This window comes from Procambarus clarkii, chromosome 31 (assembly GCF_040958095.1).
Source record: "Procambarus clarkii isolate CNS0578487 chromosome 31, FALCON_Pclarkii_2.0, whole genome shotgun sequence".
NCBI classification, from domain to species: Eukaryota; Metazoa; Arthropoda; class Malacostraca; order Decapoda; family Cambaridae; genus Procambarus; species Procambarus clarkii.
The window spans coordinates 15,404,252-15,431,804 of NC_091180.1; the positions used below are offsets into that span (position 1 = coordinate 15,404,252).

Consider the following 27,553-nt stretch of genomic DNA (forward strand, 5'->3'; position numbering starts at 1 on the left):
CTCTGGATTCTTTCGTGTTGATGCTTTACTGCTCCGTGACAGTGGGAACAGTTGAAATGACAAATGGTTTCAAAGTATCGGGGACAGGAAGCCTATTGGCCTTTTATCTATCACTAGTCAATGACTGATACCCCATGATGAAAAACTATTTACTACCTCTCAGGTATTTCTTTGCTGCTAGGTGAATAGGCATTAGCAGGTCTTCCTAGGCAACTGACTAGGGTGCAATCTACAGCTGCTGTCCAACTCCGAAGTATCTACAACTAGGCGGACAGAAGTATTGGGTGCAAGGAAACGTGCATTACTGTCTCGCCCTGGCCGGGAATCTAATCCAGGACCAATCGACTGTGAGCTTACTGCACGACATGTTAACTTGCTCCCTTTATCAGCACGCTCTGTCATTACCTTTTCAAGATGCTCCCTGTGGAATACTAATGGAGTCAGTAATGAATGGATGCCTGTCTAAGTGCTTGTCTTTGCAATAAATTCATAGTGGTTATAGCTTCCCCCTAAATCTTATAAAAAGTTTTATAATATTCAGAAGAAAATGGGCCTTGCAACATAATAAGAATGAAAGCAACAAACTAGAAGATATTCTTACTAAAGTAGTAATGTATGTAGTCACAAAACTATACTATATTTATAACCGTTTAAATTTGCTATATTATTTACATTAATGTACAACATATATGCTACCTGTATAGTAAATCCATCTTAATATTCCTACAGTACACACCCTTTCTCGTACAGTTCATGGAAAAGCTTCCATTCTCTGTGTTGTCATTTTATTTTTGTAAACAGGAATTAGTATAGCTAATGCCTGTTTACTTAAAGTAATCCTTAATCTACAAAATAAGAAAATAAAAATTAATTTTGTCATTAAATGTTCCAGAATCTATTTGATTCGGATATCATGATAAATTTCTCTTAATTCAGATTACTGAAAAATACTCAATTCATCAGGTTTTCGATACCAAGTAATCGTACCATCACTAGTAAAAAACTTAAAATATGCTTCTCATATAGAATGTCATTCCATAAAAGCACTATAGGGTACTTTGGTAAAGGCTATGAACATTTCAAATTCACTTACAATACTGTATTAATTTAATTGAATGTTTTACCAGGATTCCCAGAAAGCCACATGTAAACTTGAACTGTTAGCTCCAGAAGCTAGTGTAGAACCCAAATAAATGTAACTACTTGTGCTAGTTATTTCATTAATGCACCTTGCTACTGACACAGCATTAGTACATAAAAGTAAAGATTGCCGTGTTATTACCTATCTACTCGAACAATTACAAACTTGACTGACAAGCAGCCAAGTAACAAATCTTCATGGAAACTTGGCAAAGAACATGGCTGTATGGTTAATGGAGTTGAGAGGAAACCCAAAACACTTCCACAAGATGGAAGTATTTGTAAACACTGGCAGAATTTCACAATTTACTCTGCTAATTGTTAGGTTTAAAAGCCATGTAAATGTAATCCTTCAACATTAAATCTTAATATACTGTTCCCATTTTTAATAAATAGTATGTCAGAAAATATCTTCTTACCTACTGGTACATTATATTTTAAAGTGCACAGACAAGCATGTAATAAACTCATGACCACATGTTGCACCTTTAATTGCAAGACCCAATAAAGCTAAAGTTAAGAGGTCTGTATAACCCAGTATGCTTTTATGGCTTAATTTACCTGGACCAATAGGGAAATGCCTGGGTTATCACTTAATGATTTCTGGTCACTTTTTTTTTTATTGTAATTCGGAGACAAACTGCATGAACAGAACATGGATACAGTAGTAGGTTGTGTTCTGCTTGAAATGCTATGCATGCTAGTGCATATGTTTGCAAGACTGTAAACTTCAATGCTCTGTACTCTCAAACCCAATGTACCTTCTTGTATATATACAGTATAAATAAATAAAATGCCGACTTGTCTGCTGGTTGTATCACATAGGATTCCTAAGTCTTGTTAATTCAGCATAAACCATTATCTGTAAAAGAGAAGAAAATAGGAGGCTGAGTGTAGTGAAATAAACTAGAGTTGATCCCTTAGATACTCCCTGAACCAGATCCAAGATAGTCTGCTTAAATCTCCATTCCCCCACTAAGCTCTCATCTACCTCATTCCCCAGTGGCAAGTCTTATCAAGCCTCCACCAGGGAGCAGGCTCACAAATACAAAAAGCATGACTAATACCCTCAACACTTCCCTGTAAACAATTATCAGAAGCATATGGAATGACAATTATCCTGTTAACTAATAGTTTAAAAATAAAATGACCTTGTCTATTGAAGAGCAGGGACCACAGATGTCATGCCTTTTATGGAATGTTGGCTAAATCTGGGTACAGAGTAGACAGCTGGTAAGTCTAAGAAAGGCTCTTGATTATCACCCAAATATGCCAAAGTAGACATTGCTGCCTCTTCCTTGATTAAGACCGAAACTGCCCAAAACTAGTTGCGGACAGAAGGGAAATCATTCATGATAAACTAATGAACTGGAACCACATTCCCTGCCAGGAGCAAAGAAACCCTGAGCCATCTCGCTGGAAAGTGGCAGGAAAAAAGGGGAAAGGGGGTTGTCAGCCAGCCAGGATGAGGCCAAAAGAAGAGAGAGAGATATACTGTATAGAGAGAAGCCAACACCTAAACTCTAAAGAAGCAGGGGTCCATAATAGAAGCGAGGTCTGAATGCCACAGGAAGTACTGCAAAAGGTCTTCACAAGTGACCGAAGGGGAGATTTGGAAAGAGGGAAACCTCTGGAAAGACAAAGCCACAGGACTGAACAGTATACAGAAATGTATCTTGGTGAAAGCTGCAGCTCAATCAAACTCGGACCAATCAGGAGAAGAGAATTCCTCCGTGAGCATATGACACTAAATGGAAGTAACAAAAGAATCTTGGGGCCAAATTCGGGATCATCCAGCCCCAAAACACGCCATGAAAATTCTGGGGCAGAACCAAAGTAATCATCCAACACTTGGTAAAGAAAGGTATCCTCTAAAGGAGAAGGTATGGAGGAAACTTGCAGCTGTAAAGAAGAAAACTCCATAACCTTGGCTGGACTATATGGCTCAACTACCTCCATGCTCGAGGAGGAGGGAGAAACCCTTGGAACTTGCAGAGCTACACTCCAAGCTAAACTCCGCTCCAGCTTTGAAACCCTCGGATGTTTTGGAGCCAGAAGTGGGGGCCGGGCAAAGGGGAGGAACTGAAGCAGGGTGAACCACACCTGCAAGGATGGAAGAGGAGGCACAGCTGGAGCCAAGGTGGAGATAAACACCTCCAAGTCTGGGTTCCTAAGCACCACATAGGGCAATTCTGGGGCTTCCATCCGAGTACAAAACCACAAATGCTGAAACTGGGCCAATCCTATCTCGTAATGTGGCACCTACCTGAAATGCTTTCACTTCAGAAGCAGAATTAGAGAGGATCAGGATCCGTGAAGAGCAAGTCCCAGAGGATTCAGGATTGTAAGCATCACAGACCCAATAGGTGCAAAACCAACAGTAAAAAAACAGACAGGTGTTCCCATGCATTGAGGATGCTTGCCCTGAAAATGGAAACCACATGCAACCCTGTACCTGTCATTTGCAGCACAAGTAGAGGGGCTGCTTGTGGTTATTGTCTTGGAATGGGATCTCCTTCATCCTGTTTCAAGGATCTTATTTCTCAGGTTGTCCAGTGTCATCATGGCTACCCAGCCTGTGGTCTACCCCTGGGCCCCCTCCCCCATGATGTTCGCAAGCATGCTGCACTTGCGGCAGACTAAGTAATTACTGTATCAAAAGAAGGCACCAAACCAGGAAGGCTATGTAGCACCATCAAATGTGCAGAATAATCAGAGGGTGCTAAATATCACCAAGGTTGCTAATACGAGGACAGAAACGCATAAGGCAAACGATATCAAAAGAATCTGATAGAAAAGAATTCTATTGAGGAACAAGTGACCGCGAGGGACGGTCGGAAAGCAAGACACATGCTCGTCCTGGACGTGGGGACATTCAACAAGGATATGCACGACTGTAAGAGGTACAATGCAGTTTGGACAATAAGGAGCAAGGTGGCGCTCCATTAAGTGACCGTGAGTTAAGCGTGTATGGCCAATACGCAACCTTGCCAGAGCAGTTTCCCATCGATGATTACGGTGGTAGGAAGAAGGCCATGGGGACACACTATACTTAACACTTTCGCGCTATCTGAACGCGCCGGCGCGTCCGGTTTCGTCTAACGTAAACGCATAGTGGACATAAAGTTATGTCAACTTTTAAAATATTTGTATAAAATTCAATTTTTATCCAAATTACTTTGGGTTTGTTTTAAACTGCGCGCTATGAGGCTCTCTTTCTCACCACTAGGCTGCATGGTACAATACGTTCATGAAAGGTGTGGATAACTTCGATCAAATGGTATTTTGTCCCAAACGGGTTGCAGGTGGGTGACTTTAGCCGTTTATACTGGTAATGCTTCCCCCATATCATGTATTATATGCATATGTCTGTTTAGGGAATTTTATTCCGATCAATGTACAAACAAAAATAACTGTGTGCATCAAGTATAAACTTGATAAACATAACAAAAGTAAAAACATTTCGTGTGTGTTTGACGCTCACTGATATGTTCCAGCGTTGTTTTATATTTGGCGCTATTCTAACTTACGCTTTGTTGATATTTTTTACCTATGGACACATAGAACATTCTATTGCGAACACATTGACACAAAAATGAATGACGTACATAGAAAATTAATGTCATGAGAGTGAAATAAGTATAAACTTTCAAAGCGCCGTGCGTCGTCCCGTCACCGATACCGGGTAACAATTTCACCAGTTCCCACACTCTTGCGGGCGGGCCGCAATCATTATTCTACGCTTATATTCATATCACCGTGTTGGGAATTTCATTGCGAGTCCATTGATACCAAAATTAACGCTGTAGAACAAGTGTGGAGGTGATTACAATCCCAAGAGTAAAAACATTTTGTTGCTGATGGGCGCTCACGGCGAGTCATCTTCGTAGTTATTTATTTGGTGCTGGTATCCCTATACGTTTCGTGACTTTTTTTAATGATGTTCTTCTAGAGAATTTTATTGCGAACACGTTGGTACCAAAATGAAATACGTAGCATGAGAACTAAGGTCAGAAGAGTAAAAAGAGTATACACATTTTTGTTTTTACGCTTAAGCGATAAAAACGCAGCGCGCACATTCGGTTGGCTGAGTGACCTTTGCGGAGAGCGCGAAAGTGTTAAGAGTACGCAGTGTGTTACCAGCAACAGAAGACCAACAATCCTGCCAACAGGCAAGGATGGAGGAATGAATAACTGGGTAAAAGTAGGAATAAGGTATACCTTTACGGGAGATTTGCGGCAGACAAAACTAACCAAATATCCACTCAGCATACCTTGGATGGATGCTGTATTTGGGCTTGGGGTTTTTCCAGTCTAATAGGGTCATGGTGGTTAAGTATTTATTCAATGTCCTTGGCCTTCTTTGGTCTTTAGTTGCCCTTGGTCATGTTTCCTAGCTGTTGGTCTCTTCAACTCGGTGCCTGCTGCCCCTCTTCCATAGCAAGTCTGTATCTTTCTCTGTGGTTATTTACCTTAGGGAGCCATCACGGGGCTCCCCCTAGAAACCCAGTGTTGAATGTAATAAAATGCCTCTTTCTGGTAGTGCCCCAGTGCCCTGTCTCCATCCTCCCTTCCATGTTCATCTGCTCCAAAACTAAGATCTGGTGGTGGCATTCACTTTTAACAGGTTCTAGCCACTTTCAAGTATTTTCTTTGTTTGGTAGTTTCGAGGTTCCGAATGTTGTGAACCCATCAGCTGTCCATCAAGCTTCCCTGACTTTCTGGAGGCTTTTTCAGCAAAATGGCAGAATGTCACTTGCTTTGCACCTTTGTGATAGGGGTCAGGTTCTGGTAGGCCAAACAGAACTCCACATCTGATGGAACTGATAGTACTGAGCAATCTTAGTGAGATATCTACAGAAAGTCACTGGGGCTCCACCAGAAAGGGACATTTCATTACATTCAACTTGGGGTTGAATGTAATGAATACACAAATGCATGGGCATTAATAGAGTAGCTACATCATAAGTAGTGACGCAATTAACAGCCTCAAACAGATTCACCATCTACACCCGACACTAGTCACACATGCAGGAGAGAGAGAGGGGGGTGGGGGGGAGAAAGACCATTCAAGACCAGCATAACTAAACTTCATACACACACACTGCAGTACTAAAACTAGTATTACCATCTTTATTTACATCACATCCATTACACCAAGATTATGATGACAGTGCTTAAATATTATATATATTTTTAGTTTTTTTTTTGTTTGGAAATGAGCTGACGTTAAATTATCACACAGGAATGTGCACTGAAAAATGGAAAAAGCTAAATGTTCACAAATACAGCATCTGCATGGTATATTTCTTCTTTAACTACAACAATTTTGACTTTAGGATTATTCCAGTCACAATATTTTAAATTTATACCTTTGAGTTGAAATTTCTGCAATAATTTAAGTACAATACTTAGTGCAAAAGTGTACAAACCATTTTGGAGAGACCGACAGTAGAGTACCCCATGTGGAGTTAAGGTCCATGTCTTCGGGGAAGCTCGCACAGATCTCCACAACTCCCAGTTTATCTGAACTTCTTGAGGCTACAACAATACTTTCTGGAGATAAAGCTGGCCCTGTTGGTAAAGAATAACAATTCACATGCCAATAGGTTTTAATTATGGTTTGAATCATTTTGATGGGCTGCAAGATTTATCTATCATAAGAACTAGTGTATAAATAATTATTCATGCACATCAACAATGATGCAAATAGTTTAAGTAGTCAGCCAAAGTGATATTCATGTAGCGACACCTTCACACCATTTGTGTCATCTCTCTTCTAATGCTAAGGACCTCCTTGTGGCAATGAAAATAGGAAATTAGATAAATTATTTTCTGACATGAACAGTCAAAGAAGGCCACCAGAACCAGGATCATGCCCCCTTGAAAGAGGAAGGCACCAGCCCCAAGATACCGGATGCACATCTCAGTGATCCTGGTTGCCTAGAACACAGCTTATGATGACCAGAATGGAGGACAGACACACACACACACACACACCAGTGGGTTGGAATACAGTACTGTAGTTGTTATTGTCACTGTATATTCCATGAGCATGTTATTAGGTACCTATCTTGTTTCCATCCAGAGTATACAGTTTGAGTGTATACTCAAACTGTATACTTTTGAGGCAGTCCCAGAACATGCAATTCAAATGCCTAACCAATCCGTCGTAGACAGAAAATGTTCTGCATTGTACATGTTCTGGCTCCGAAATCTGCCTGCCTTGAAAGGGAATATGACCACAGAGCAGTATTCATTGTGAGAAAACATCAGTGCTTGGAAAAGTATCAATATCGAAGAGGAATTCTTCGTTTTGAAGGTTCACCTTGTACAACCTGTACCTTTCCTTACTACATTTGCTTTATTCTCATTCTATTCTCTTTATTCTATTCTCATTTTAAGATCTTGCTTTTTCTGTTCCACAGTAAATGGAATTTGTCACCATTGAACATGTTTTACATTGTTCACCGAAAATTTTTTCATCTCTCATTATGAGGAGACTGAAAAACTACAGAGACAATTTTCACAAAGTTTTTGTATTATGGAAATGTTGCCAATATTGCTATTTCAGCTTTTGCACTGATGCAAGGTGTAACACCAGCAGACACATGTGCTGGTGTTGTACCTTGCACTCTTCTCACACAAATTATCTTCACATTTACACTTCTTTCATCACTTTCACACTGTTTTCTCCACCCGTAGTATTTCAAATTTTTCTTCACCAGTTTACCTACCCCAATATTTTTCTTTAACATTACCATTAGATTTTACACCTGTTACTATTTATTAATATTTTCAAAATGACTGTTTATTCAATTTAATTTTTTATTACTATTTTCAAAATGAACTCCTTTGATATAGCTTACTCAAAAACAAAAAAACACAAAAACTCTTGCTATGTAAACAAATTGGACATACCCAGAAAAGAAGGCCTTGGCATATTTTTGGAAGCTGTTCTGACAGGTAGACACAAATCACTGTCTGATTCTGCATCTGGTGATACCTTTGTAAAGCAGTCTGGACGGATCTCGATCACTTCCACAGCATTCTGATGTAGGATGTACAAATACGGGCTCCTGTATGCTGAAGAGAAACAAAAAATCAGATTCAATAACACATTTTACTAGGCTAGAATAACTCATTTACGGGTAAACTTCAGTTGGTTTAGTGAATGATTACAGTGTGTACAAACACTTCAGCCATTCGGTAAAGCTATTAAATATGGATAGGCTTTGCACCGTGTTTGGACAAGTTGTCTAATTGAAAACCACCTAAAAAAAAAAAAAAAAGCAGATTCCCTGCAGCCAGTAAAGGATTTCAATGCAGGCAAGAAAGGTATCTTGGCTGCATTGAAAGAGTATGCAAGGACCAAGCAACATTACCTTTGAAATAGATTAGTGCTTTCAACAGCATGATGATTGATATAGCATTTTGGTTTTAAAGATTTTTATTATCCACCCTATGATTTTCTTGGCTGTTGATATGTTTTTTTTTATGCTCTCTTAAAGATCCATCTTCTTGCATAATTATTCCTTAGGTCTTAATATAGACAGGAGCAATGAAGTTTATCTGACAGGGTCATGTATCCTGTACTTGTCTTAAGATTTTAGTTTTTCCCATAAAGTAATCTGAATTAATCATCTTTGAACATTTTCTGTTGTTCATTGGAAAACTTCACTGATATCCAATTCCAGTTTTCTGTCTTATACTGTTCCAATTTTCATTTTCATTTAACCTTTGCCTGCAAAGGTTCACATGAGATTTGGTTGTCATCCTGCCTTTTGTCAGGATGAGGAAGAGTAAAAGTGCAAGGAACACATCTTGTGGGGGCCAGTTTGGCATGGTACTCATGCTGGATTGCGATCGACTAAAAACAATGAACCAGATTGCAAACTTCCATAATTGATTTTCCCATGGATTCTGGCTCCCTATCTATCACTGGTCTGTCAATTTCCAACAGACCCACATAAGGCACCGATTTCTTACTGGCTTGTCTGCCTAAGTGTTTTAATGATATAAATATTGAGAAAAGGGGCAGGAGTCATGACGAGGACTCGAACCTATGCAATGGGTAGTCCCCTGCACGCGCCCCAGACAACCAGGCCACGACATAGTCAAAAGGATTGCAACCCGGAGTTCTACTGAACACACGAGGACTTCCTTAAGCTTCCACTGAAGCCAGACCAGGAAGTGGGACTACCCACGGCATAGGTTCCAATCTTCATCACGGCTCCTATGGACTTTCTCATTGATACATCACACAAGTGTGATTAATCTCTCTGTAATGAAAATATTTATGAATGGTTCAGACCAGTAGCAGCCGTAATGGATCAGTTATCTGTTAAATATAAAGTACTGTACTAGGATTAGTGGTATGAATTACAGTACTGCCTCACAAATTGTTCAACAATATGACTGCACTACTCAAGCTCTGAACAGAAGATATATCCAGTGAAATATAAAAATGTTAAACCAGAGAACTGTGCAACACACCAACCCGTCCTCCTGTTTACATAGTACTTTTTGGAACTATGTGCACCATAGTACAAACATTGACATACTAAGCAATTAGATAATAGAATTTGGTACTATTTACTTTATAGTCAGAAAAAATGAAGTTTAAAATAAATTAAATATCTTAGGTAGGTTAGGTAAGTTGGTCTTTGCAATGTAAGTAGAAAATTATTTTCTGGGTTGTCCAAATTCAATAGTATAGAGTTCTTTCTAGTTGCATTGTATGTCAGTATATGGTACTATGGTCCTCATCCTTCTTATAAGTCGTACTATCAAAACAGGAGGATGCGCTGATCACACTGTATTGGTAAACTGAATGATATTTACTGCATATTTGTCTCGTACTTCTTAAATGCAGTAGCTCGATGTGAATACAATATTCAGATAATGCTTTAACACTTTTAACGTGCTGATCCATTGTTGCATACCTCTGTAAACATTCTGGGCATCTCCAGCTCCCATTCAGTGAGGCACAAGATGTTTATATTCTTTTTGTTTTCTCAAGATAGGTTTTGAGCTATAACTATAAATTTGGTGTAAAAATGTTCAACAAATTAATTTTCTAGAGTATGTAGTAGATGTAAAATAAAATGTATTTTGATAGCAGATTATGGGTGAGTGCTGGATATATAAAAATTCTTGAATGTTGAACATTTGAACATTCGTCATTTTTCAACAATTCTCTATTTTTTTAATAAATAAATATGGAAATGTGTGCACATGATCAGTCTATATTGCTGTAAAAAACAAAATGTTTATACTTTTCTGGCAGGTAATTTGCAAAGCATTGTGATAAAACTTGCAAACAGATAAATTGTCTTGAGTGACTGGTAGCCAGCCGAGGTGATTTCTCAGTGGTTTCTCGATACTTTGGTTTGCATCAGGCTATGCCCACCAGAGAGGCAATGCCCACCAGAGAGGGTATGCCCACACAGTGCTCCCCATCCTTCCCACCCAACAACAACAAAAATAATAATGGTAATAAGTGATTTTTGGTTAATTACAGATGGATGGCATATTTTAGCATTTCAAGAACATTTACTGCAGTGAGTTGGATGATGCATTTTAGTGTCATTGAACTGTTAGTGTTAAAATATATGGTAAGGGCATTACAAGATCAGACCGTTGACATTGATGAGGCTTGCTAATAAGGATCTAAATTTAAACAATATTTAACATTCCTAAAAGTAAAATTTTCAGGTAAACATTAACTAAAAAATTCTTACCAATTGCTATTGGCAGTCGAGTGAACTTTATATCGTGCTCTCTTGAACGCTGTCCACAGGGATCCACGAAGACGGCAAATTCATGGAAGCATAACAAATATTCTTCATGTTTCCCTGGTTTGGAAACCTGAAACAAAAATATAATTGGATTTTTTTTAATTCCTTTCAGAGTTGAATGTAACGAAACCCTTTTTTTCTAGTTGAGGCCCAGTAGCTTTCTGAGGCTCTCACTGAGATAGCTTCAGGGAGCCTCTATTCACTAGGTCACTTCTGTTGTGGAAGTTCACTTTGGCTTCTTGGGGACCACAGCTAGAACCTGGCCTTCCCCCGCAGAGGTGCAGAGAGCAGGTGACATTCTGCCACTCCTTCAGAAAGTTGGCTCCACATTACAGAATTAAATTACAACCTTCATAGAAACCAAAGTCTCAAAAGCTGCTAAAAAGACTCCTCAAATAATTCAAACAAAACTATCAAATCACTCTAAACTAGCTCAAGCTTTTAGTACCCACAAACCACCACCACCAGTGGGCCCAGAGCCCCAGTCCTCCACCAACTCTCCCAAGTCACTGCTATAGCAGATGAACCCACCGACCAATGATCTGGAAAGGAGTGTTACAGAAATCCGTTGCTTAGGCAAGGAGATCCTGCCTATTCCTTTACTGCCTATTCAACAACATATCTGCATACTCCAGTATAAGTAATCAACAATGATAATACGTGTTCAGAAGCCTGTGTCGGGAGCAGACCCCCACCTCCACCCTCAAGTACCCGAGACAACTGACTGGGGGCCAACTCCACTCGCCGGTCAACCAGCTGAACCGCTAGTTAAAGATAGTTACATGCACATCAACACCACCTACAATAGGCCTGGCCACCTATGTAAGCAGCTCACCACCGGCCAGACCTCAGAATACTCTTCATGCTCCAAGCTGCAAGATCTACTCTCGCTCCCCCGAGTGTCGGTAGACTCGAGCAGCTCTTGAATAAAGTATTAGGTTTTGCACCTGTATTTGCTATTAACGTAACTGTCACCTGTTCATTTTGCATTGTGTTTTGCCAAGTATCATAGGGGAATTGTTTTATTTGTTGTTAAAGCCATTTTTGTTACATTAAATATTTAAATTTTTCATTCTTTTGGAATTTATCCTGCAATTCTCACACTGTAAAGAGGTCAGGAGCAGTTTTATTTACTTTTTTATTTAATGTGATTGGCATTTCACCAGCCAGAATAGCCACTGCTCTATTCTTTCACTTTTCTATCACAGGAGGAAAGATGTCGGGGAGCCACCAAGGCTCAACCAGTAAAAGGTATTACATTAAATGCTGGTTTCTGGAGGAACCCCTTCATGGCTCCTTGAAACTAAATAACCACAAAGACAACAACAAGGGACTTACCAGGGCAGAGAAGATACGGCTAGTACAAGAGCAAAGTATGTACTGCCACGAGGCTGGGAAACACAGCCCAAAGGAACATGGGTACAACAGGCCCCAGGAATACTAAATACTGGGCTGCCAAGACCATGTTAGACCACTTAAATCCATGTGCTCAAATATCAACCCCAGGACACATTTGAGAGAGAAAAATAATGCCCCACCCCCCCCTGCACAGTATATTTGCAAACATCAAGGGTGTGAGGGTAGACTGCAGGCTGGTTAGACTTGATAGCACTGTGGATGACCTGAGAAATGCAGACCTTGGAACAGGGGACCAAGGAAAGAAGCTCAACCAATAAAGATCCACTAAGGCAGATTTGGTGTCATTGAGGTAGTAGCGAAGAGCTGCCATCGGATACCAAATGATACACCCCGGCCAAACTAATCAAGCTTCAATTATCAAAGGACCCCTACAGAAGCCCTCTGACTCGTCGCCAAAAAAGGAGACGGCTGCAGATGAAGAAAACGCCCACCAGGACTAATGAGGTGGGCTAAACGAGCCTGCAACATGTAAGCTGCCTAATACTCTTTAACAGCATCAGGAGGCTTAGAAAGAAGAGCCACATGGGGAAAGCAAACCCCCAAAGGACTCAGGGTTGCAGGTGTCACCAACCTAACAGGCAGCATGGCAGAGGCAGAAAAAATAATCGTTGCTTCATGGCACGCATGACAAACAGCCCTAAAACTCTGAAGGCAAGAGTGGGTTATCCATATCGAGGGGATGTCCACAGGCCATAATGAACCCACAGGAAATTTTTAGCGCCTAAAGGACAAGACACCCAGGCACTGGGGACATTCACCGAATATAATAAAGTAAGCTGACCCAGCCTAGGCAACGTGGCTGAGAAGGCCAACCTCGGTGTGCTGTGTGGACAAGTGTACCACCACCAGTGACAAGTGTACAACCACCAGTGTACCCCAACCAACCAAAATGCTCACTCCTGACCCCAAACCCTAGACAGAGGCAGTAAGACCCTCAACTTACCCAAGGAGACTTCACCACCCTAGAGATCCAGCCTCCAAGAGAAGGAGTTCCTAAACATACCAGAGGAGACCTGTAAGTGTAGGGGCAGCGTTACAGAGCACTAAGGAAAGGGAACTTTGACTATATGCAGCTTTAAGTTGTTTATTTTCTAGATGTTTTCCCAGTGGGGTGGCAGTGTGTCACACTGTCACTGCTCCTCTGTGAGGAGGGGTGGCCAGGTTCTGGCTCTGGTCCCCTGTAGTTGAGAGCCATCTCAGCGAGACAGTTCCGGGGAGCCACCGGGGCTCGCCCAGAAAGAGGCCTTTAGTTATATTCTTTTTTTTTTTTGGTAAGGTGGCCTTTATCTACAAGGCAAATACTGTACATTACAGAAGTAGTGTTCTATGACCCTTTTCCTAATGGTTTATTCCAGTACTATACACTGCATACACATCAATGACATGTAAATAAATTTAGGATTAAAGATGCACTCTTCATAAGATATGTTGGCTAACTTTACATTAATCTTAGCTATTACACAAAACATGAATTTAAAAAACTTTAATAATGGAAAATGTGAGTAATAATCTAATTGTAACCTGTTTAAGATGGTACAGACAGCAAGAACTTCTTGGACTATGAAAAATATCACATTCCAAACACCTGTTTTGGAGAAAGAAAAATGTTTGGGTTTATATTAATCAATTTCCCAAGTGTGATTGTCATTGCGCGTGCGTGTGCATGTGTGCGTGTGTGCGAGTGTGTCGGTCTTTAGACACGCTCATGTATCAATACACGCCCAATGGCTAAATACCTAAGCAAAGCTGCCATCTCTAAAAGCATTCAGAGAAATAAACTACATATTTAGACCTGCTGGGGATAAATAGTAATTTGTTTGGATTAATCTGATAATGTAAAGCTTTGACACCATGTGTAATAATTACCTGCATTATAGCAACTGGAAATGAAGACATCTGAGAAGATCCATGTATAGCATAGGCAAGTGAGGCATCAGATACATCAAGAAATTCTGGAAAGGAAATAGCAGTCATTAAAATAAAATTAAAGAAATGATTTAAAGTCGATCAACTTCTAAACGTACAATACAGTTAGACTTACATATGACATAATTCACTACAGTATTATGTTTGGTCACAATTTAAACACAGTTTACAATTATGCTTAACCCTTAACAGCTCTGGTAGCAACCTCTAGTTGCCTTCTGTGCTCGAATTGCTAAATGCAAAATTTTTTAATTTGTTTCGTAAATTTTTTTTTGTCATGTGCATGATGATGAAAGACAATTAGCCAAATCATTTAAGGGTTAAACACTCTACAAAGGTGTCAAGAAGTCATAAATACCATGAACATTTTTTCCTCAATCCTTTACCAAAAATCAAAGTGACTAGAATACAGAATTTCTCACATAGTGAGGGATACTCCGAGATCTTTATGCAAAGGAGGACAAGATCTGCACCCCTAATGTTGGGAAAAAGTCAACGTACCAATACTGAGAAGCACCTGAATTAGTGATGTATGCCAGCGATCCCTTAACCCCTGCACTGCGCACCTGTTTGTGGCAAAAACCTCATAGTCCAATTGTTAAGGACATATTTTTGTTGTTTTTATAAATGTTCAGGTAAAGTTAATGTCAAAATGTTTCCAAACTCAACTATTTTAATTTCAAAACATAAAGACTGATGAAAACATTTAAAAACATTAAAATATAGCCTAGTTAAAAAAAAAAAAACGCACAACTCTCAAAACGACATTTGTTGTTTGGCGCAGTGCAGTGGTTAATGTAGCTGTGGGATGGGAGGATCAACACTTTATAATGTTAAGGGAGTTTATAATGACCAACACAAACAAAGTAGGGGAATGAAGAGTGAGAGATATGCAGTATATAAATATAAAACTCATTCTTACCTAACATTCGATTCCAAATCCTAGATCATATAGTTTCAAAGCCATTTAAAAGTAATTTTACACTCATTCAGCTGCTTGGATTACATTAATGTTTTAATCTTCAAATGTTTGAATGTTAATTACAGTACTCTTAAAAAAAAAAATATTGACAAAACCTCACAGTTAAAAGGCTTTAACTCCTAATATGATTTTTCCTACCACTTTTCCCTCTCATGTGGAAAAAAATATATGGAATTGTGTATTGAAATCATTTTCAATGGCCATCACAAATACCGTACCATCAATATCAAACGTCTTGAGGTCAATTTCGTAGAATTTCTCTGCTCCGACAATGAGTGAAACCTGGGTGAAGTGTAGGCAGCTGCAGGGCTCCTGTGTGCTATACTGCCGACACACTGTGAACACCTCTTGCAAGTTGTTCCAGACTAGGATGCTGTTAATACAAGAAATCTATAATTATTTTTTTACTTCACAAACAAATTCAGAAATCATGTGAGCATCAACTAATTTCCCCATCTACTGTGCATGTCAAACAGGGAAACTTGTGCCATATCTGACCCTACTACGGGAGTCAAAGAGAGATGATTAAAAGCATCACGTACAATTTAAGTCCTGCCCATACACAGGGCTCACATTTGCTTCCTCAGGCCTCCAGTAAACAGATGCCATCTCTGAAAACATTCATGGGTACCTCCTCCTCAGTGTGAAGGCCTCATTATTGAGAAAGGGAGCATGGGGTAGCACATGCTGGAGCAGCACTCACAACACCACCGTGCAGCTTGTACCCACGCCATCACTTAATATGAACAAAAATAATTATGATTACATTGATGGTGTCATAAGATCCTGACCGTGACAAAAACTATGTACAATGTTCAGATATCAGTGAACACGAAATATTGGTTATGATGTTCACAATGGGAGGCAGGCAGACATTCACAGTACTCAGCTGTGGTTCTGTGCATTTACACATCATGGAATGTTTCCACGAGTTTTATAAAGGAACACAAGGTTTCTTGTGTATTCATGATTTGTGTATTCACATTTATATTCATGATTTAGTAACAGGAATCTTGATAATAAGAGCAGTGTTGTGGCTAGATTTAGCAATGTGCAAAGTAGTATATTGGAGGTATTTTTCTGGAAAGGGGTGACATTGTCTGCCTGTGTCACTATGCTATGCTTGGATTTCACTACATATCCACTGGAACTGCTTAGTGGTTCATAATGGTGCATAAAAATGTAGTTATAAATGACTTGTGTATATAGTGCACTAACAGCAAACATTGTATGTGTTATGGTTATAAGCATATAATTTTGTGCACATATCAGTGACACTAATATATTTGAGCATTCCAATGTTCCACATATTTTATTATGTACATTTTCTAAATGATAAACTGTTGAATAATTTTTCTGGCAAGAAAAAAACAAACAGAAAAACAAATCAGACATTGAAATAGTTAAAAATCTTGTGAGGCAACTCTTGCTCCATGGTGGACTTGGGCAGACCACTATGGGGAGAATGCTGAATGAATGCTCTTGAATCATATAACTTCTGGGCTTCACCATAACCAAAGTAATTCACATACAATAGCTTCTCATTTTCCTGTGACTATGTAATGCATTTTTAAAATATTATCACGAAGTGTATTTTTTTCCCTGTGTTATGGGGGGGGGGGGGGGGTAATAAATAGTGGCACCGTGCTGGAGTGAAATTTGTAAAAAAATGCACATTTATCTGCCTCCATCACACTACATATCACTTATGTAGACAAACAGGTACATTAAAAAGCAAAGGTAAATAAGCAGTCAATAGCCTGTACACACAAAAAGCTCTTTTCTGAGCTATCCTACTCAGTTGCTCTCTAATGAATGACTGTATTGACAACCCTCAGATTAGGATCTGGAGCAAGCAGGGGAAGTCAACCTTATCCATTGTTACAGGGAAAACTTTCACACTATTTCCTTTGTGGCATACTAGTGCTAGGAAAACATTGAACAATAATTCATAAAGGATCATATTCAAGTAGTATAAGTATATACATATACAGTGGTACCTCCAATTACGAATTTAATCCATTCCCAGAGATGGGTCGTAACTCGAAAATTTGTAACTCGAAACGAATGTTCTCAATAGAAATAATGTAAATTGAATTAATCTGTTCCACACTCAAAAATATTACCTTCAAAATACATTTCATACATAATACACCTGTATTTTGTACTACAGTATGTTCAAGTTATAGCTTACCTTAATTGATGACTTGTGGGCATATAGAAGACGGTGAGGAGGGGGGGGAGGAGAGGTGTTACTGTTTGGAAGGAGAGTCCGCTTCCATTATAACATCAGGAAGTGATTTTTCTGGGGTACTCTCTCCTACATTTTGCCTGCATACCACCAGGACCTGGTTGTGACTGCTTGTTTTTCTCATTAAGAACCTTTCCACAGACTTTTTTTCCCCTACGTTACTGGGAAAAACTAATTTTTCCCTGCGGTTTTCCCCTTTTAAAAGTTGTATTGATACACCTTTTGCCACTTTAGCACTCAAATGTCCTTTTTCTTAGCAAGTATGGTGGATATGGTTAACATAGATTTGTTGTACTGCCTAGCAAGATCAACAACCAACACACCATCTTCGTGTTTACGAATGATCTCTTGTTTTTTTCCTCTGTGGTCATCCTGACATGTATTTTCTTAGGTTGAACCTTCCCACTGACTTTATTGTGACTCATGGCATGATATATAATAATTACTTTTATGTTCAAAAAACAAAATCACAAAAACAATGAAATTCTTAACAAAGAAGTCGAGTGCGATCATCACTAAGTAGGTGGTTTGGTAAACTAAAGCGGGGTTGTCTGTCCCACCAGGACTCACGTGCTCCGTCGACCCATACATGTATCAACAAAGTCGCAAGTCGAGACAAAGGTCGTAAGTCGAGTCAAATTTTCCGATGAAATTAGGATAGTGACTCGAAAAATTTGTAAGTCGAGGTTCCACTGTATATACACATATTATATATCATAAAACGTCATGTGTATACATTGATCTGCGCTCTTTGTGCAAGAGCTTCACTCCACTGAGTTTCTGGAACATAACTGTATACCACAGGATTCATGGTCCTCTACAATGTAGCACAGATATGAAGGTGTATGTTGCTGCTCAATATGGATGTTCAGTTGTTACTTCACTTAGTATGTGGGCTCTCGCTCTCTCTATTCCATTTACCAAAAAATAGCAGGCTTTGCTTTGGCCAAGTTAGCAGCCATATTGGTTATTGTATCATTAGCATTGCTCATCTTTAGTTATCTGCCATTAACAGACTGTTAGCTTAGATAATGTAGATTCTAGAATCCAGGTTTCTTCATGGTTGGGTCAAAGGCTTAAGATCTGGGATCCATCACAGGTCATGCAAGAGGTTCTGTTCTGTTGACTGTAGCACTAGTATTACTCTGCAGCGATGCTTCAAAGGTTTCACACGTTGCCAGTGCCAGAATATCCACCTGCCTAATTGTTTGTGAACCTCTCCTATAGAATTTGTGGCTCTAATCTTGGACTGCAACCAAATGATCTGCTCAGGAAAGAATTTTTCATATTTACTCCAACACCCGTCAACTTTTTTTTTTTTTTTTAGGTCTAATGTTAACCCAAGTTAGAGTAAGTCAAGTTAATGTTTGTTGTCATAACTTTAATAAGTTAAAGTTATGATTGACTTTATAAAACATTCTCTTGTATGATGTTAAAATGCACCATCTTAACTTTTAGGGAAATATGACATTCTGTGTATTCTTCTAAAAACTTGGCTCTATTATCATATCCACTAGAAGCACCATTGTTTTATTTCTCAAGCTTTGCTCAAACTCATACAAACAACTAATTCCTTACCAATAAACTTTTTTTTTATACCAAAATGAGAAGTGAAAGCCTGAAAATTTTTAGTAATTACAGTGGATACAAACTGACTAGTTAAAGAAATTTGATGTACTCTAAACAGGAAGTAGATTAATTAATTAATTAAATAATATATATATATATATATATATATATATATATATATATATGCCTCAAATATACTACATACAAATAAGTATGCGTTCAAAAAAGCAGCGTCGTAATAGAAGTAGTATGGCAATTATCTCTGTACCTTATTCGATCTGTGGCAGCTGCGCACACAAATATTTCTCCTAATTTTGTACGACCTGAGGCAAGGAGATGACAACCCTGTAGAGGCTCCACACGTGTGGGATTCACGCTCGGCTTGGTAAGTTGCATGGCTTCAGCTGTTGCCGTCAGTGATCTCACATCAGTCTTAAACACCAAGTTATCCTTCCCTAAAATAAAACAAGTGGGTTGACTTAGAAATATCCTTAAGTTTATTCTGAATGATTTTTCTAACACAAAATGTGCCAATTCTTCACTAAGATGCACATCTTAGTGAAGTATCCAAAACTTGCTTACTGTAGGTGCGGCTTGCACATGACTGTAAAGCTGCTGCTCAGTTGATGGGTGTGGAGCACGACTAGTAACTGTGACTTACTGTAGATGTAAAAGTGCCCTTGTATAGAGACTTGTGAGCCTCTTGTTAAATCGCTTGTGATATAAAATGATTAATGATATGTATATGGATATGTGTACATTCATATATAACATTCATAATTGTGTAAGTAGCTTCACAAGACTGTCACTTGCTTAGCTAAACGAACTCTGGGGTTCAGTTCCTGAACCGATTATGTGCCTCTGTAACTCTTTCTACCACCGCCCATGGGAATTGGTATAGGGTACATAATAAAGAAATTAAATGAAAAAATGTCTAAGTAAATAATACAATAAATAATACTACTGTACCAGTGTGTAATTTTTAAAATAAATCTTGCCTTTGGAGTTACATATATAAAGTCAGGTTGTTTAATGTATTTCAATAGTATTTCCTAAAAATATTATGTGGATGAAGAGCAGTATGCATAATCATGCATTATCATACATGCATAAAATGATTTGTTTTCCCTAAAGAAAACAAACAAGATTATTAGGGCTCAGCCATTTACATAAGTGCATTGCATATAACAATGGCCAGGCTAGTTGTTTCCAGTGCCCCTGAAATGATAATTGTCGAGGTTATGCTAGAGGTCACTGTCGAGTGGATCTTTTGGCTCGACTCTCAATCAACAGTTGGGGGAAGGGGGAGGGGGAGTATCTTCCCCAGGGAGTGATCCCAACAATATTCACTAAGAACACAAGCGAGTACCTACTACAGATTTGGGCTTTCATCTCTGACCAGAATATGCCTTTGGTACAAATTTAATAATATCCCGTAGAAAATGGGGGAAGAACAGTTTTATATTTTTTATAGGTCCCCCTACTACCTCTTAGGCCTTAGGTACTGTGCCTAATGGATAATCTGGCACTGCCAGTACAGAACCGTTTACCTAATGTTAACATCTGTTCCACTGGTTAACTTGACTCTTACCTAGTTCATTAACAGATTTACTGGCATTCAGTTCGACAGCTGAATAACTTAAGAGCTTAGATGATTGTGCTTATATTAGCAAAAAAGTTAAAGACATATAATTGCATACCAGCAATAAAAAGTACCACTCCAGCTCCATCGACCAGTAAAATTTGATGAACAGCCGAGAGTCCTTCGATGCGTGCTCGTGACTTTAGATTACCACTCTGATCGGCTTCAAATGAGTACAGCCCTTCCACTGCTCCAGCAAGAACTGTCTAATGAAAAGAAAGAATAAATCAATAAATGTACATATACCAAAAATTGTCAACAAAAATTTAATAATAAATGTGCATGCATATAAGGATTGTGTAGATTTTAAGTGAAATTTATAGGAATGCCAAAGCCATAGTAATACTGTACTGTATCATAAAAGCTTAAAATGTGTATGTATGTATATATGTATAATATATGTATGACCTAAAAGCATTCCATTTAGTCGCTATGACCAGACTAGGAGTCAGGAATAGACCTGCTCTACTAAAGTTTCTCAAACACATTTTATCAAATAGGAAATGAAGTACAGTGAACGACTGTCAGTGTATTTTACAGATATTCTAAAGTGACAATACCAACAAGTAATGCTGAACCAGCCACAGGAAGGCAGGCAGGAGTAATGGGCAGAAAGAACAAATATTTTACATCTAATAACATCTGTAACAAAGAGCAAATACTTTCAGCCTTTCAAAATATCAACCTGCTCTAGAAGGTTGATGTGCATGGAGCTCCAATGTGCATGGAGCACATTGGAAGGAGGCCTTCCAATGTGCTCCATGCTCATACCATCAATACTCAGACAATCCAAGGCTCTCTCTAGTTTGCTGTACAATGTAAGTTTCATATATGCTTTCAAACATCAGTTCAGGAGTTTGTTGAAGACCTCAAGAGATTTTCTGAATGTTGCCAAATTAACTAATCTCTTGATGAAATGCTGAGAAACCCACACCAAACTAATATAAAATCAGCAAACAGAATGACTTGAAGAAAGGGAGACAGGGGAGGACAGTGTCAGCCCTTTTCCTCTGCCAGATATACCAAAGAACGTGTGTGTCTGCCGAGACTTTGCACCTGCAGATGCAGTAAATCATCGTCATAAGTCTTGGCAGCAGCAGCGTAATCTTCTGATGTTTCAGGTACTGGATTTTGCCAATAATGGTTCACTGAATGGTATCAGACAGATAGAAATCCTATTACTAGACATGGTAAAGTAAACCAAGTATTCAAGATAGTTAAATACTACCCAGTACCGGGGCATTAAATAATTCTATTACATTACAAATTAAAATTTGTTCCTGGGTAGTAATATTTCTTAACTGCTTTTCAACAAAGTGAAAAATTCATTATCTTTCTTATAAACACATTGCACATTCAATGATATTACAAAGTTCCATGAAAGAATTTCTTATGCCCCCACAAAGTGGATTTAAAAACAGTACCAATATAATATACTTTCCAAACATTATGCAAATAGCCACCTACAATATTAATAATATTTAATTTATTACAACTTTCTTCTAAAGACTAAACATTTAAGATATAATCAACCACCTACCGTCTTGTTAAGGTAGACCAGGGAGTTAATATCCAGCAGGTTGGGGCTGCTCATTGCTAGTAGAGTATTTAGCTCTATGTAGTCTGCCTGGCTATCACCATCTTTCTTTATTATCTGGGAAAATATAAATGGGCTTTAAGATGGATATATATCAGAGTTGCTTCAAACAGTAAGTAAGGCAACTGGTAACACGCTTCAGTTCTCCCATATACAGCTCTCTTATTGATAATCAAGCTTGACTTTATTTACAAATATAGTAAAATCTTTTGACAGATACTCTTGTCCTATAGAAAAATCATTACAAATTTAAAAAAAAATTTAATGCATTTAATGAAAGCAAGATGGCATAGGGAAAGTGGTGATAGGTCTTTGGAGTCAAACAAAAACCTTACTTCACTAAAGGCTCAGATGATGAACTTGATTCGGTCACAAAGCTTTTTAAATTTAGCCACATTCTCTTAACTATGCATACTGCATGCTTGATTCGATTTGGTATGTCCAAGAAAGGTAGCATTTGCCACTCCCAAACCATTTGATAATATCATGTCAACCTTATATTACATTTCCTAACATTTGTATCTGGAGGAACAGAACTTGAGGAATATCTGGGGGGGTGCTGTGATGCAAGAACACAACAACACAAGTGTGGAGTCACATCAGGGGTACTGTAGTGTTGGCACTCCACAATGAAAAGTTCTGGAAATGTGGTGCTTTCCCGACGTCTCCACATATTTGCCTCGCCCACTGCAGTTGTCAGCCCCCAATGACCCTCTACTACAGTATTACAAACTGCTGGAAATTAAGCACATCCTTCACTCTTACAAAAGCTTGACCCAATTGTACATAATTACATTAACTACTAGTTTATCAGGAAAAACTAAATGTATAAAATATATTTTTGATTTAGAGTATACATGGAGGGGAGTGCTGCTCGTCCTCAGTAATGCTGTAAGAAGCAAGATCTAGCTTTCCCACCTCATATTACTGTGTAAACATGGGACTCTTGTGCAAATTTTTGCATTAAAATTCTTTTGCCTACAGTACCCAGGGTAACAATTTTATAACATAACTACTATTACAACTACAGTGTGACACTTGTGTAACCAACGGAGTACTAAACAGGACCAGTCATACATGTAAACACATTCCCACTCCATGGAAGTTGATAACCTTGTAAAATAATAATGAGGATATCACCAGTGCAGTGCAATTTACCTCGTCTATGATGTTGTCAAGTGCTGATGCCCAGAGTTTTTTTTCTTCAAAATTGGTGGTCATAAGGTACACCGAATTCAATTGTCTAGCTGCAGCACTTGCTCGAATTTCAATCTGTAAGATAAAATACACAGAATATCTGAATAGTCTCGCAAAAAATAAACTTCTTGCTCCCTTAATTATTTAAAGGCTTACAAAAATTTATGTACTGTGAAGAAAACAGTATTACTTATAACTTATTTAAATACAGTAGTACAATTCCTGTCTTCAATGTATTATGATAAATCTGTAAAGTGGTCATTAGTTCTTATTACCAGTAAATATAAGTTGATAACAATGAGAATGAATGTAATCACACACCTTAAGAACATAAGGAAGATCCACGAGGCTTGTGTTTGGTAATTCAGACCTTGGAACAGCCGACATTACTCTCGTCATGCAGCCAGGTTGGCAGAGCTGGATTCTCGAACGAGGTTCCATGCCAGAAGATGGTACGTGATCGTATACGAGAAGTTCTTCCTTTTCCAGACGGACAAAGTGACTCTCCCAGCAAGCTTTGCCTGCCCTATATAAACAAATATTTTAAGTGTACTGAATATGAGTGGAACATATTTACCAATATACTTGGGGCATCAAATAACGAGGTATTCATCATCACTTGTTAACTTCATACTAACTTTCTACAACATATGGCATATAGACTATAAAGTAGCCAGTATGTGGTTATGTTTAACTTAAAGAATGTTGAGCTGTTGAGCAAAAGCATCTTTCAAAGTCTTCTTAGTTATAATATGTTTAGAAGTAATACGAAGAAATCATAGGAACTACGCATCAACTCCACTAAAACATTATGATATATAAACACAAGCAGAGAGACTAATTTTGATAGTGAAAACTGAGAGCACTAAAGATCAGATTTAAGGGTAATATGCAATAAAACAATCTCAAAGTACTGAAAATATATATTAGAGATTTAACTCTTTTCATAATTAAAGTAATTACGGTGCTGTAAAAACTTAAATTTTTTGTGTAGTGTTAAATCTCTTCACAATTGTCCATCAGATTTGCCAGGCATGATTTACTCACTTTAAATCTATGTTATCTCTTAGCTGCAATCTTTGTCTTCTCCAGATGGTCCATAAGCCCCCCTTTCCGGATTACTTTCTCCGGTACTTTGAAGGAGAATGTATATCGAAGATGCCAATATGCTGTATAGTTCAGGACTTCCTGTTTGTCTCTTTTTCTTTAATAGCGGTAAAACATTTCCAGTTTTTTAAACATCTTTGTGCTTCCATGTCCCAATTGTTACAGTGTTTACCTTTGTGGCGTACCACCTATCTCCCGGCAGCCACTTTTAGTAGCAATGACCACTAAATTGTTGGGACATTACAAGCATTAATAGTTTAAATCTAAACACTTGTGCAACTATTATTACGATGGGATTAAGAGTAAGTCCAGTGCCTGGATGGGTTGTCGTACAGTGCAACACTTACGTACTGCTCATACAATTGGCAGAGATGATTTCCCAAAATAATGCAGTATTGGTTTACTAGCAATCCACACTAAATGGATATCAGTAGTCTTTCAATGTTCATGTAACTTAAATGTGCAAGTGCCAAGATTTTTCATTATACAAATATTAGAAGCTGCTCAAAGGGGGCAATGTTGCCACTTTCCAATGTTGCAGAGCAAGAGGAAAACTGGGCCAAATTTCCTGGTACATTTGATGATTTCCATTTGCAACATGAATTTATTCCACAATGTTCATCACAATCAGGGTTTCTTCTATGTGATCTCTTTAATATCTAAAAGAAGCAGCTTGAGAGAGATCCTGACAGACCATACTTAAAAAACAAGTACCTGGTGTACCTCTACTGAAATTCCTAATTTTCTATTACCATGATAGGCACCATTCACCTGGTAGTGGAATGCTGCAAACTATCCACATTACACAAATAACTATCAAGTATTTAACAATGAAGACTGCATGTGGAAGCAACACAGAGGAAAGCAGGATAAATCTTTAAATATATTTGACCCACTTTTCAGCACTGCCTTTCCTTACTTTCTTAGTGAATGACTGAATCATAGGAACAAAGACACAGAGGACGGTTAATAATTTGTTGTATCAACATAAACCAATTCAATCCGTGGCTTAAATTTATAAGAGTTTATTAAATTAATACTTTTCAAAATTACATTACGAGTGGAAACGACTATTAAAAAGATTTTCATGGTTAAATAAATTAATTTTGTTAAATAGTGTCAGTATTTGATCCTTGGAACTAATACCTCAACCATTATCAGTTGGCTTTGGCACTCCTCGAGGACAGCAAGCTAACAGCACTTACCTGGGCATCTTGAGCCATCCCTGGATCAAAATATCTGAATTAGGCTGGGTTCCTCTTTTCTTTCCAGGAGAGTCTGCAGTCTTTGAGTAGCGTTCTGCATGCCCACAGCTGGATTGTAACTCCTGAGAGCACTGTTTAACACAAGCAAGAGAACACAACTTTTAATACAGTATTCATAATGATATCTTGCATACAAATGCTCTGAATGACCAAGTTCCTTTTTTGAATAACTCGCTCTGTTTCTCTCTAATGTAAGATCCACTGTTGTCTTAGAGGATAATGCAAATAGGAGACGACATTCTGCCACTGGTACTTATGAGTAGACTGGTTAAAATTGCATTTACCTTTGTAAATGCACATTAATCACATTCTGTGGTTCAATACTCTAACAAATTGTACTATCTCAACCTATTTATGCAAGACAGATGTAAATATATATATTGCACATATGCTGGTTAGCATTGTGAAAGCACTCCAATCACCTTATTTGATCTAATACTCAACTCATTATGTCTTGTAGTAGCTCTCTGACCCTTTCTATGTAGTACAGATGAAACTGTATTAATGCAGGGTTTGCATTGAAAAACCACTTCAATCGCCATCTATGTTTGAGTGCTCAATAACTCACTATACTACATGATCTCTAACAGATCTCTAACCCTGTCCGTGGAGGACAAAAGAAAATGTAAATATGCTGGTTACCATTGTAAATGAATGGTCATGTCTGTGGTAGAAAAAAACCATAGGCAAATTTTTTGTTTAAGAAAAATCATTCTTTTGTTTAATGAATGCTCAAAGGGAAGGTTCAATCATAAACAGCTAAGCCCTTACAAACCAATGGAGCACACTCAATAACTATTAACTGGTGTGCTCAGACAACTTTACCAAACACCAAACCACCTACCACCAAACAGTAGCATCACAGCACAACTGTTTCCTGATTGAAATTGCCTACATACTTCCTGATGCAAAGAACAGTATGCCTAGCACATGGAAGGAGAAAATCCTCAAATGATACTAGTCAGAGAAAAAAAGGGATCTGGTACATCTGAAAAGCGGAAAAAGGGACTCAAATTCAACAAAAGGACCCGGTTCAAATGTGCAGTTTCTATTCTTCATTACAAATAACCAATCCTGCTGGATTTAGTAAGAAATAAAGGCATAACTAAGAGAATCTACAAAGGAGTGAAACGTATTCCACCTTGCGAGACACAGGCAAACCACGCAAGGAGCAAGATGGGGGCATCGAACTCGCTCACATTTCAAGAAGTGGGTACAGTACAGTACTTGCCAAACACGAAAGAAGGTTCTAAGAGGCATGGATGCTAAAACCCCAAGAAGGATCATAAGGAAACCAGCCACTACTCTTGAAAACTGCTCCGGCCAACAGCCATCACCCACCTGGAGAGAAGAAGCGGCCAACCACGGAAACCTGTCTTAAAGATAGAGCCCAATAGATGAATCCCATAATTCCAGCTTTAACTGTTTGGCAGCTGCATGAATTCTAAACAAGGATGCTTACGACAAAATGGCAGTATGTCATTGGATGAAAAATATCACAACTGAAATCCGGTCCCCAACTACTGAACTGATGTGGGACAGAGGCAGGAAGAATGTGAGATAGTTTGGCCAGTTAACCCTGTAGTATACAGAAGGTCACTGCCTTGTGGTTATCAGTGTGTATGTGCTCCACTGATGGTCACACTTGTGAGGCCCAG

The 27,553-nt window shown here is 38.5% G+C and overlaps 1 protein-coding gene across 2 annotated transcripts in view; it reads right to left on the minus strand.

Annotated features, from left to right (window-relative positions):
• Positions 1–1,900: 1,900 nt before the first annotated feature.
• LOC123758647 (citron rho-interacting kinase) overlaps positions 1,901–27,553 on the minus strand; it is a 69,374-nt gene continuing 43,721 nt past the window's right edge. For both annotated transcript variants that reach the window (XM_045743172.2, XM_045743173.2), the window contains exons 29-40: positions 25,836–25,966; positions 23,845–24,049; positions 23,485–23,598; positions 22,270–22,383; positions 20,788–20,935; positions 19,356–19,542; positions 15,486–15,640; positions 14,226–14,311; positions 10,884–11,010; positions 8,062–8,226; positions 6,573–6,714; positions 1,901–2,002 (exon numbers count right to left, since the gene is read on the minus strand). In XM_045743172.2, coding sequence (XP_045599128.2) covers position 2,002; positions 6,573–6,714; positions 8,062–8,226; positions 10,884–11,010; positions 14,226–14,311; positions 15,486–15,640; positions 19,356–19,542; positions 20,788–20,935; positions 22,270–22,383; positions 23,485–23,598; positions 23,845–24,049; positions 25,836–25,966 — 1,575 coding nt within the window. In that variant the 3' untranslated portion in view covers positions 1,901–2,001. The remainder of the gene's footprint in view (positions 2,003–6,572; positions 6,715–8,061; positions 8,227–10,883; positions 11,011–14,225; positions 14,312–15,485; positions 15,641–19,355; positions 19,543–20,787; positions 20,936–22,269; positions 22,384–23,484; positions 23,599–23,844; positions 24,050–25,835; positions 25,967–27,553) is intronic.